Genomic DNA, 12500 nt, shown 5'->3' on the forward strand with positions numbered 1-12500 from the left:
TCTCTCTCTCTCTCTCTCTCTCTCTCTCTCTCTCTCTCTCTCTCTCTCTCTGTGTGTGTGTGTGTGTGTGTGTGTGTGTCTGTATCGCTTTCTTTTTTTCTCTGTCGTCCTCTCTACTTTCAAAGTGTAGCGCGTCAACAACGCAGATCAATAATGCAAACCGTTCAGTCTTTACAATGCGTTCAGTTTGAATAGAGGGTAACGAGAAGACAGACAGCAACAGTTCCGTGAGGCTAGATGGCCATCTCTACCAGACTTGTACATTTTTATGTCACGACAATCAGGTAATGGATTTCCGATTGCAATGCCATCTCTCATAATATTGCTTTGCATAATATCCCAGCCAAAAATAAAACATCGCACTCAAAAATAGATGTGGGAGTTTTGAGTGGAATTTCTATGAAGAAGAGATTAGAACTGACTGTTTCATTGTTCTTTGTATACGAGGAACGTTTTACAGACCCACAGACACATTTTAGATTATTTTGAAACTGACTGTCTTCGATCTTGTCTGTACGAACCAAAATGGGACAGAGCGAGATGCACCGTCGCTGTACACAGGTGGAGATATTCGACAAAATAACTTTTTAGTCCGAGAATCTAACTTTTTCACACACAACATTTCGGTTTACTGGCTTTGGCGACTTGCTAAGAGTTGAGAAAGGTGCTAAGCACACATTCAAACAAAACGAGATGCAATTTTGAAAAACTACCTCCTGTATAATTTGCACTCTACATCTTTTCAAACTCTGATTTCACAAAAGCATTTTATTGCAAAATATTACAACACCAAATGTAACACCAACGTCGATAGGGCAATGTAAAAACACCAAATGGCTTATTGATATCATTTGTTGTCTTTTTAAAGTTGAGTCAATTCAGATGATTAAGGTCGTGAAAATGTCAAAAATTGTTCTCCATATAAAGTTTACTCTAAAGTTGCACTAAGGCCTTTAAATGTAAGTTCAAGTAGATTTTTTTAATACCCTTCCCCTCCTACCCCCTCCCTTGCCACCTTAGATTAAATATCGTTACAATAGTGAACTTCCTGTCGATAATTTAATAATCAGTTCTTTAATAATATAAAGACGGTTCTTTATCTTGCTGATAGTGATGATTACAACGTGAATCGTGCAATTTTGTTCTTTATTGCTCTTTGGAAGGACAATAACATAGTCAAATGTACCGTGATAACACAATGGGCTTTCTATCTCGTTGGAAAAGGGTCTGATTGTCTCTGTCTATAGCTATTTGCCTGAGTCTCAATTTATGTTTTTGGCTTCCCCTGCACCCCCTCATCTCTCTCTCTCTCTCTCTCTCTCTCTCTCTCTCTCTCTCTCTCTCTCTTTCTCTCTCTCTCTTTCTCTCTCAATCTCTCTCTCAATTTCTCTCTCTCTCTTTCTTTTTATCTCTCTCTCTCTGTGTATGTGTTTGTGTTTGTGTTTGTGTGTGTGTGTGTGTGTGTGTGTGTGTGTGTGTGTGTGTGTGTGTGTGTGTACGTGTGTATCTCGCTCTCTTTCTCTCTCGCTAATTTTCTTTCCCTTTCTCTCTGTCAATGTCGTCTTCACACATCATTCATACCTTCTTACTTCTTTATGAGACTGGTGATGCTTATGTCCTCCCTCTGCTGTGTATATTATTACAACAATGAATTCCTTAATTTTCTTTTCAGCTGCTCACAGAAAGCCTTTGAGGTGAACAGCTGAGTTGTTTAGTACATACATTCTTTAATTTGTATTTAAACCTCTAGCAATATCTGGAAGGCTCTTCTTATTTAGTATGCCTTTTGATTATGAATAAAATACGTTTATGGGTTCAATGCCCCTATCAATACTCGTACAAGATTTAAGAGGCAGATCTGTCTCCCATAAGATCGAGTCTGTTAGGTTGAGTGAGAGCCTTTAAAACTCTGCAAAACGAACCATGCTCAAGAACGCGTAGTTTGGACTTTGAACCATGACTATCCTTTCAGTCGTCAAGCAGGATACGAATTCAGCTAACGGAGTACCCATAGATGATGATGATGATTTTTTTTGGTTTTGTTTTCTTAATAGGCCTGGCGGACTCCACGAAGAAATCTTCGAGAGAGACCGAGGCTCTTTTTCGGCTCCATTGTCATTATACTTAGCGGCACCTCCACTGATGATGATGATGATGATGATGATGATGATGATGATGATGATGATGATGATGTAGTGCACCACTACATCAAATTTACTTATTCCAGCCCAGATAAGTCCACTTCTTTCCTGGACATGTCCCTTCTCATTGCAGATAACCAAATTGAGACAGACCTGTACAAGAAACCTACCGACTCTAATCGTTACCTCCGACCTTCTTCAAACCATCCTAAACATACATTCCGTTCTGTGGTCTATAGTGGTGCCCTTAGACTACGCCGCATTTGTTCCAGTGAAAATTCTTTTAAACAACGGATAGAGGAATTCACAGTCAACCTTCTTCACATTGGGTACCGAAAACATTTTATAACGCCCATTATCGAGAAAGTCAGCAAATTGAACCGCACAACCCTCCTGACCTACAAACCCCTAAAGCCAAAACAGAAAAGACCATTTCTCGTCACTACTCATCACCAAAGACTACCTAATGTACATAAAATCCACAGCCAACACAAAAGCATCTTGGAAAAATCAGACAAAATGAAAGCCTGCTTCCCCGACCCTGCTCTGATTGCACTTCGTCAGCCTCCTAATCTTGGCAACCTCCTCATTCGCACTAGAGCACGTCCTCACTTCCGGTAAACCCATGTTCGCCACCTCAAAATTATCCTTGTCAAAAACCTAGATGCAAAACATGTGCCTACATGAAAGTAACCAACTTTGTAGAAGGCCCCCACTTTAAAAGAAAACTTTCCCACAGCATCACTTGTGAAACCAAAAATGTAATCTACCTCATATCCTGTAAAGTCTGTCCAGCTCAATATGTAGGTCAAACTACCACCGCACTAAGAGCTAGGTTCAATAACCATATGTATTCAGTCCAGAAAAACTCCAGCACACCAGTCGGCCAACATTTCAACAGTCATGGTCACAATGGAACCTCCGATTTGCAGCTTCAGGGTATTGAAATAGTCCAATATCCAACTAAAGAAAAACTTAACCAAAGAGAATCAATGTGGATTTGGAACTTGGGGTCTCACAAAATTCTCACTGGCCTTAACATCGACGAGCCCCATTTTAAGGACCTAAAATTTACAACGTAACGTACTAATCACCCCTTATGTTCCTGCAACCCCCTCCCTTTGGCCCTGCCTTTCTGTTATATTCCTTACCTCCACGTACTAGTTCTCTCTCTCTCTCTCTCTCTCTCTCTCTCTCTCTCTCTCTCTCTCTCTCTCTCTGTCTCTCTCTCCACTTTTTGCCTTCGTGTTTCCCCTCCTCTAGCCTTTTCGACTCATTGATTGTGTTCACCGCACCCTTCCGTTATTATATTCCTTACCTCCATGCATATGTCCCCCCCCCCTCTCTCTCTCGCTCTCTCTCTCGCTCTCTCTCTCTCCCTCTCTCTCTCTCTCTCTCTCTCTCTCTCTCTCTCTCTCCCTCTTTTCCTTTCCCTCTCTCTGCCACCTCTGGCCCTAGTGTTTCTCTGTCTCTGGGCTTTCCGATTTGTGTTCACCGCACCCTTCTGTTATTATATTCCTTACTTCCACGCACCTCCCCCCCCCTCTCTCTCTCTCTCTCTACCACTTCTGGCTTTAGTGTTCCCTTCTCTCCGGCGATTTGTACTCACCGCTCCTTTAAATATTCAGACATGTATGTACGCACTTTAGTTTTTATAGCCTGTGTATATGATGATGATGATGAAGATATTTCCGATATTGTCCAAATCACAGCAATACGTAACTTATAGTGAACACTTTGTTGCTGTGGCGTTATCACTCATTTATTTATTTTTTTCTCAAATACTATGTTCCTGATGAAGCCTTATTGGCGAAACGTTGAACTGTGAAAAATATATATTTTCTGGAAATACAACAAGGTCTTAAATGCCTTCTTTATACAATGATGATGATGATGATGATGATGATGATGATGATGATGATGATGACGATGATGATGGTGACAACGGACACTTACGAGCACGGGAGACATTGTAGCTGTCACTGGTATCCAACCGGTGGACTTGTGTCTCTAGCGTGAAATAGTTGTTGTTGTCACTGTGTTCTCGCAGGTGCTGTAGCACTGACCGCTCCAGAGTCGGGGAACGCTCGTCGAAGATGAGGCCTGCACGAAGTGTTATCATTATAATTAATATTTATTACATTATATACATATATATATATATATATATATATATATATATATATATATATATATACCTGTATATATATTTCTACACACTTATATATATATATATATATATATATATATATATATATATATATATATATATATATATATATATATGTACTATTGTATGTATGTATGTGACAGATAACACACAGGTACAGGTCCATTAGAATTGTACATTACAGCATGCACTAAAAAAATTAATTCCATCTTTTTGGACAACAGACAACCCTTGTTCCCTCAAATACAAACACCAGTCAGAAGTAAAAGTCGTAGGCTTCTGATCTGTAACAAAACAAAAGATACAGAAGGTCATTTTTACCCTCATCCATCAAAATGCTTCCATCTTAGCTATCTTGTTACAAGTACTCATATGACCTTTTAGTTTGCATCAGAATAATATTGAGTTACAGTCAGAATACTGGGTATGTATTTAGCTTAAAAATTATTATTGTTTATATTATTATTGTTCAATTAGATTATTCGTTACTGTAAGCCTGCGTGTATTTGCATGTTTTGTTTCTGTGTTTGTGTTTTTGTGTGTGTGTGTGTGTGTGTGTGTGTGTGTGTGTGTGTGTGTGTGTGTGTAAGTACGTTTGAGCGTGAGTGTATGTGTGCACGTGGAGAAACACCAAACCAATGTGCCAGGATCTGGACAATAAAGATGTATCTTATCTTATCTTATCTTATCTTATCCTAGGGGAAGGTGCTACATCTTATCCATCTTATCCTAAGGGAAAGTGCTACAAAAATTGGTCTTTTTTTTAGTTTGCCATATGTGCAACATTTGCTGTTATAACTATCTTCAGAGTAATTGAGGGTAATATAATATAATGATTCGAATTGATAGAATGATAATTCCTGGGCAATACAAGACGAATATTTTGTTAAGTTTGCTTTTATTTCACACTCTTTTTATGGAATACCTACATTGTTTCATTTCGTAAGATTTTAGTACTAAAAATGCGAAGACTTGCACATTTTCGGCTAGTAGGGTTCAATTTCGGCTTGACACGTTACAACCATGTTACAACAACCTGCCAACACCATGTTATTATAAGCATAGTCTTTTTAGTGTTTTGGGGATCGATTATTTTATAATCCTTCCTCCTGAAATATTTGCGTTTTTCCAATACAACACACAAAAGAAGCTGCTAAAACAAAATGATTGAAATATGCGGTTTTTTTGTTGACAAAAGTTGTGTATTGATGATCTTACCAAATAACAAAGAAATTGATTAAAAAAGGAAAAAACCCTCAGCACTTTTTCAATGTCCTAAGTTTTGAGTTCACCGTAACATAATACATGTATACATCTCAGTTGTCGATGAATGATGATTTCATCCCATTAAAAATCAAATCATTTCCTATGAACATGCTGAACACAGCGATAACACTATTCCATTAAATCACATGGAGAATCCAAACATATGTAAGGGGGGGGGGGGGGTCTCGAGGCCTTAAGGTTAAGGTTTTCCCCTCTTTTTCAAAGGTCCCGGGTTCGAATCCTCGTAAGGACCGAAACATTTTCTTCTTTAAAATTGTCTCCTTTCACCTCCTCTCCTGCTCTCTTGCTCCTTCTTTCGGCTGTCTTTAGCCATACCCCTGATCTTCTGGTAGGAAAGATCTACACCAAGCCTTCTCGGACAAGGGCAAAAAATATCGGAGGTCCCTTGTGCAAGTTGCGCTCATCAATGATCTCTTGGTAGTCTAAAACCATAAAAGTAGCCTTCAGCCGCCACCCGGGCAAAATTCAAAGTTTCCTACCTACTAAAAATGTTTAATGTGTACCGGGCGCTCATGTGCAGTTGCGAGCGCCGTAAAATACTTACAATCCCCCCCCCCCCCCCCCTTCCTAGATGTAACATCACCGCCTTCCCAGGGCAGTGCTACTGACTGAAGTATTTTTAGGCCATTCCCAAAGGGGGGGGGGGGGGTGGAAAACTGGTCTATTCCCAATGGAGGGGGCCCTGTGGAAAGTAAAGGGGCCTCCCTTCCAAGAGGAAATATCGGGGTCAAGCATCGTTCGAGTCTTAGACCGCAAAATCTTTTTTATGCCCTGTAGAATTGTAAATAGGCTGATTTATCAATGTCATGCTCATACTATGCCGGAACAGCATAGCTGCTGCTTTTTCTTTTCCTCATCTTTACTATCGTCATTTTACCTCTACTTCTCTTGCATATTTGTCACTCTCTTGTGAACAGCTATTTCCGAAGGGGGGGGGGGGGGGGGGGCTTGATAGTTGAAGCAGATTTTGTGCTGTTGAGGCTAGACAGGTGAGCAGAGTAAGCCTGATTCCCCGCTTGGACTTCTCTGCTGACATCCACCCCTTGGCGCTCATATGACCTTACGCAGTTGCGAGCGCCGTACTTACTACTTTTTCTTTTTCATCCTCTGTTGCCGTTAACCGTTGAGGGGAGATGCAGTTTTCTATGGTTGGCCAGCTCCGCAGCTCTTTCAGTTGTGATGCTATGTTTTCTTAGGGTTTCCTTGACACCCTCGATCTACCTTTTGTATGGCCTTTCTCTTCCTTTATAGCCTGAGTGCTTGGTGTTGTAGGCTCTCGAGGCTGGCTGGTCAGGTGACATGCGTAACAGGTGGCCAAACCATTTTATCCTCTATCCTTCTATGCAATGCAGACAGGACTGAGTGCTGATAGCTGCTGTAAAACCTTACTAAAACAAACAAACAGATTCCCTTAAGACGAGCCATACGTAGGTAGGTTCTGTTTCCTTTTTTAATGCCGTCCAAAATTCCTAGCACAACTTATCCTCAAATATCTCTTTAGCGGGTGAATCAATGTCACTCAGGCTTTTCCCATCAGTCTGTATCAAGTTGTCATAACTTAATAATATTTTTTCTTTACAATCGAGGCTTCATTAATTTATACGAGATACTAAAAATCTTCATCACGCACAAAATGGTATTGTTCCCAGCACTTCCTGCTTCTCTCACACATTTTGCATACGCATATGACCTACGTCAAAGCTCATCAATGACACTTTTTAGTAGTAAAACTTGTTACAAGAAATTTGTTCTAAAGTGAACACTTTTTTGCAATATGACTTCTCAAAATTTGCGTTTAATTTGTTATAAAGTCGTGATAAGAAAAAATATGACACACTACTTACTTTCAAAAACAATATTGTCCTTGCTGTAAATCTTTAAAATCATGTAGACCCCACCCACTTTAATTTTTTCATACGTAATTGATTATTAAGATACTTTCTTGTACACAGTTAACTGGTGTTTACAAAATATTTATCGGTTAAAAACAAATTGATACAATTCATAATGCAAAATCTGGTCATTTTCTGTCCGATAGTTGAGGAAATATTTGACAATAAACTGCGCCACCGAAGTTTGACTGCACTTTCGTTCAAATGATTTTTTTTACTCTCCACCTCACACATTATCTTACAGTATTGAACTGGGTGTTTCAACCATGCACCATAACATTACTCGTACTAACAAGAGAGTTGTGCTGATTTTTGCCTGCACGATAGAATATTAAGTGTATCCCCGACGGCACCCTCAGGGTAACAAAGATACATATAGATGGAAAAATAGAATAAGAGGGATAAGACGGAACTTTCCCCATTACTTGAAATAAGTAAAAAGGAAAACGGAGGTAAATAGAAGGACAAAACAAACAGAACATTTCTGTTCTTTTACAGGTTCTCGTGGAATTCGCCGCACAAAGCACGCTGCCTAATGAAAGAGACATTTTGCTTGATTTACTTCAAAGGCATTAAAGTTAAATATATCTAATAATAATAATGGATAGCATTTGTATAGCGCATAACTCGGCTCTACAGCAAGCCCCAGGTGCTTTACACTCTATTATTATCCCAGCAGACCACAGAACACTTAGAATCATGTTCAGCTTCTTGGGAAGCATACAGTGCAAGCAGCTGATTAAACTCTCAGGCACTAACAAACTAACAAGCTCTTTCACTGTCTATAGTTGGGTACCCATTCTCACCTGGATGAAGTGAGAAAAAGTGCCTTTCCCGAGGGCACAACGTCGGGTCCCTGGTGGGATTCGAACACACGACATTGCGGTTGCGAGTATGAGGGCCTAACCACTAGGCCACCGACGCCATATTCTATAACATAACCCAAAAATCATTTATTGTTTGATGCACTTTGACTGTATGCTAGTTGTTTTTAACACCATCGGGTTTTGTGCCAGCTTGGGCACAATTTAGAGCATTTGAAAGTCTCTCAGAGTAAACGGGGTGTGAAAGGGAGACGGTGTCCCAGCAGTGAAAGAGAGACACTCGATTAAACAGACAAATCCCTCTGGAATGGAAGACAATTATTTTCGTACACAGTTAGGAATATGGCCAATAAGCTTCCAGTCTCTGATTTATGATTTTAGAAGGGTAAAAAAAGAAAGCATACAAATAAATATTAAGGTAACTGGTAACATATCAATTTGAGCAAGACGAATTTCTCGATCCTCATGGTTAAGAAACAAATAATCTTTTTACAATGAAATGATTTGTATTCTTCTTTGTGAATAAAACGAGCTTAAAAATCAATGGCATAGCTCCCTGTGTGCCAGAGCTGCAATTAAGCGGAGAAAGATATGGAATCTATTAATAATGCATTATGAAACGAAAGACCCTAACGATCTTTTCAGGGATTTCGGGGTTGCGGTTTTTTTTGTTGTTGTCTTCTTTTTTTTCTTTGGGGGGGGGGGGGCATTTTGTTTTCTTTTTTTTTCTCTTGCAAAGGCATTTTTTCTTTTCCAAAGCTGTCTCCGAAATATTCAAAACCTTCAAAGATTTTCGTTAGGCACCTCATTATAATGTGTGCATTTCCTTTTCCAAGGAAAATTGTCTGACCAATTACATTCGATTGAAACATTCTTCTCGGATAGAAACAGAAACCACTTGGGGCAAAAGCCTTGCAAAACGCCCATAAGATGGAAAAATAGAAATCATCAAACTGCGTGTGTTATTCCACAAAAGTAGAATTCCCTTTGGGATACCATGAAAACCACTTCTTAATACAAAATTCAACTAGTCATCCCTGTTGTCAAGCGTTCCTTATATTACTGCTTTAGGCTAGGTTTGTCTTACATTTAATGCTACAAAAAGAATTTTAAAGGTGGAGTTCTAAGAAGACAAAAACATGACATCCATGATGGTATACATTAAAAAGCTTAAACGTAAACGTAAGTATACATGTAAGCACGACGTTCATACACGCTATTGGGCCTTTACAGAGTCACGAGATCAACTCACTCGAGCAAGCATTAATTTGGAACACTCGGATAAAAAAAGAGTGTAAACGTTATACAAATCCCGAAATATTGGACCCCTGTTCCACCCACTTCAGATGGAAAAAGGCCAATCCACAAAGGAAAAAAAGATGGAAGGGGCATGCCTCAGCATACTGGAATCGGATGAATATTTGATAACCACTGTCTGGTCTCGTTTTCCTGTACGGCCAGAGGACGATCACCTTTGGCTGTTCCCTCATACAATTCTATTTTTAGTGATTAGCTTTCATCTTTTTTCTCAGTTCCCCTGCTGATCTAGGGTGTCAACGTTTGATTCCTTCCTCTTAGAAAATTAATATTATATGAAAGGGCGGTTCGTTCACTTCCTCCACGACTACTCCCCCCCCCCTTCTCTCTCTCTCTCTCTCTCTCTCTCTCTCTCTCTCTCTCTCTCTCTCTCTCTCTCTCTCTCTCTCTTGTATTCTCCTTTCCCTAGTGGCCTGGATGGAAAGCGGAGGGGTTATAATTAGACCAAATGAACACTAACAGGATGTGCAACCATTGTAATGGCAAGATGATGTCGTGCAGGTTTGACGCCCCTTTTAAGAAAATGAGGCTCTTGGAGAGGTGGGCATTCAAATTCCACTGCCGATAAGACGGCTTTAATAAGGGAGAGAGCTCTAAGGTCTCCCAACTGAATTCATGTTCAGAAACACCACGTAATAAATTCTAAGCAGGGTCAAGCCAAATTATGATATTACTGTTTTATGCAAAACCCCCTTTCGACACCTGTTTCATCTTTTCGGAGCCTGGCTCCAGTAAATCTGTCAGTCAAAGACCATTCGATAGCATACATATTATACTATTTTCTGCTCCGATGAAATTCAAGGTATCTGTATGTGTATCCAGTATGTTTTATTCAGAAGAGGATAGTGCACCTAGTTATTATTGGCCTTATCGCGATGTGGTGGCAGTGTGATGGTGTGGGGAGCAATCAGCCACACTGGCTGGAGCAACTTGGTGAGAGTACAAGGCAATCTGGCAGCCCAGGCCAACATCAACAACGTTCTCCCACCACATGCCCCTCCATTGCTTCAACAACCAGGGGCAATCTTCCAGCAGGACAATGCCAGACCGCATACTACCAGAGTAACTAGAGATTTTCTGGCTGGGAACAACATCCCGACTGTCCCATGGCCTTCAAATTCACCGAATATGAACGCTATAGAACACATTTGGGATGCTTTGGACAGACGTCTGCGGAACAGACCTGTCGCCCCTGCCACTCCTCATGAACTGTTTGCAACCTTGGATGAAGAGTGGAGAGCAATACTACTCCCCAACATTCGTCGTCTCAGCGCCTCCATGCCTAGAAGATGTCAAGCGGTACTCCAGTCAGCACGAGGCCACACCCGGTACTGAGTGGCCGCCCTTGGACTGACGGATTGGAGCATCCAATTGATTGTTCAAAATCAATTCAACTTTGGTGATAATCAATAAACAGCAATGAATAAAATTTCAAAATGTATTTTCTTTCCTTTATTTATATCAAAAGTTATTCAGTGCTATATATACGATTATACACGATGGCCAATTTGGTTATGCCTTTCTTTTTTTTTAACAGTATTGTATCTCTGTCTTTCTACTGTGATGTTGTATCTCTCTCAGCCCAGGTTGGCCCGAACAGACAGGAAGGGGGTGTAAAATCACCTACATTTTTAATCAATTAAAAAAACAAACAGGAAGAAGCAGGACAGGAAAGGCAGAATAATAACAATAACAAATCAACAACACAGAGATGTTTTCAACTGCTGGAGGCAGTAGTGGAAAACATGAAAGAAAACCAGTATTATACAAGAAAACATACACATGAAGAGAAAGATGTTTGCTTCTCGCCTCCACACCATAAGTAAAAAAGGTAACAGAGACTGCAAAAGGTAGGCAAAGTACAGAATATGTAAACTCCCTACGATACCAAGCCATATTACCAATTACCAGACCAGCAATATTCTCTGTCAACAGCAAGATTCCAATATTTTTCATTTCACAACTGAAGTTCAAAGTAACATGGGCTTCTGAGCCACGGAATTTGACAGAAGCAACAATCATAATAATTATTAATATCCTTCTTCTGAGGAGCTCAATACTAATTATTATTTCACCTTGCCTTGCTGCCAAGTGAACTTATCTTCAAGAAGGTTCAATTTCTTTTTAATTCTGCACCTAATGACTACTGCAGCGTAATGCACACAGAGTATGGGTAAACGCCCCCCTCCCCGCCCATCGATCAATATTTTCTAGTACTCGACCTGCGCTTTCTTCAATCAACCTGAACCTTCTTGGATTGATACGAATTTACTCTTTTTATCACCCTGGAGGAGGACCAAAGCCCACCACATTTTTCAATATCCTTTGAACGTTTCTTTTTAGTTTCAACTTTTTTATATTCAGTATTCAAATATAAAAAAAGTATCTTTGGCCGTTAATAATAATATTGGTCAACCTTGTACTACCAGAACTAGTCATACCTTTGATGGAAGTTGTTTGTTTGTTTACTTCAGTTATATAAAAACAATCCAGAGTTACTTGCCCCTGACATCTGGCTCTGCATGTGAATTTTTTTTTTTACTTTACGAAGTGAACTAGATTAGGGTATTGTAGTAAAGTTCGATTTTCTTCCTCAAAACTTTAATTATTTTTAACAAAAATGACTTTTTAAGAGAGCTAAATGATATATCTATCAGTATAACTTGCACCCAGAGCGTTTTCTATCGTAAATTAAAAAATAAATTTAGAAGACAAAAGATATATTTTACCTTAACTTTTTACACAAGCGTCGTACAAACTCCGGGTGGGTTGTTTTCAGCGTCCAATTGTACTACAGAATCACGTGATTTCTACGGCCACCTACAACGATTAGCGATGGAAAATTCAGCTCGAACAAACCGCCCGAAAA

At 39.7% G+C, this 12500-nt stretch overlaps 1 protein-coding gene across 1 annotated transcript in view; it reads right to left on the bottom strand.

Annotated features, from left to right (window-relative positions):
• Positions 1-12500, bottom strand: part of LOC100533396 (glutamate receptor 1) — a gene marked incomplete in the record, with an annotated part of 109299 nt that overhangs the window by 60432 nt on the left and 36367 nt on the right. Inside the window, 3 exon segments of the mRNA NM_001204681.1 lie at positions 4073-4092; positions 4094-4096; positions 4098-4244. Coding sequence (NP_001191610.1) covers positions 4073-4092; positions 4094-4096; positions 4098-4244 — 170 coding nt within the window.

Source organism: Aplysia californica, unplaced genomic scaffold (assembly GCF_000002075.1).
Source record: "Aplysia californica isolate F4 #8 unplaced genomic scaffold, AplCal3.0 scaffold00069, whole genome shotgun sequence".
NCBI classification, from domain to species: domain Eukaryota; kingdom Metazoa; phylum Mollusca; class Gastropoda; order Aplysiida; family Aplysiidae; genus Aplysia; species Aplysia californica.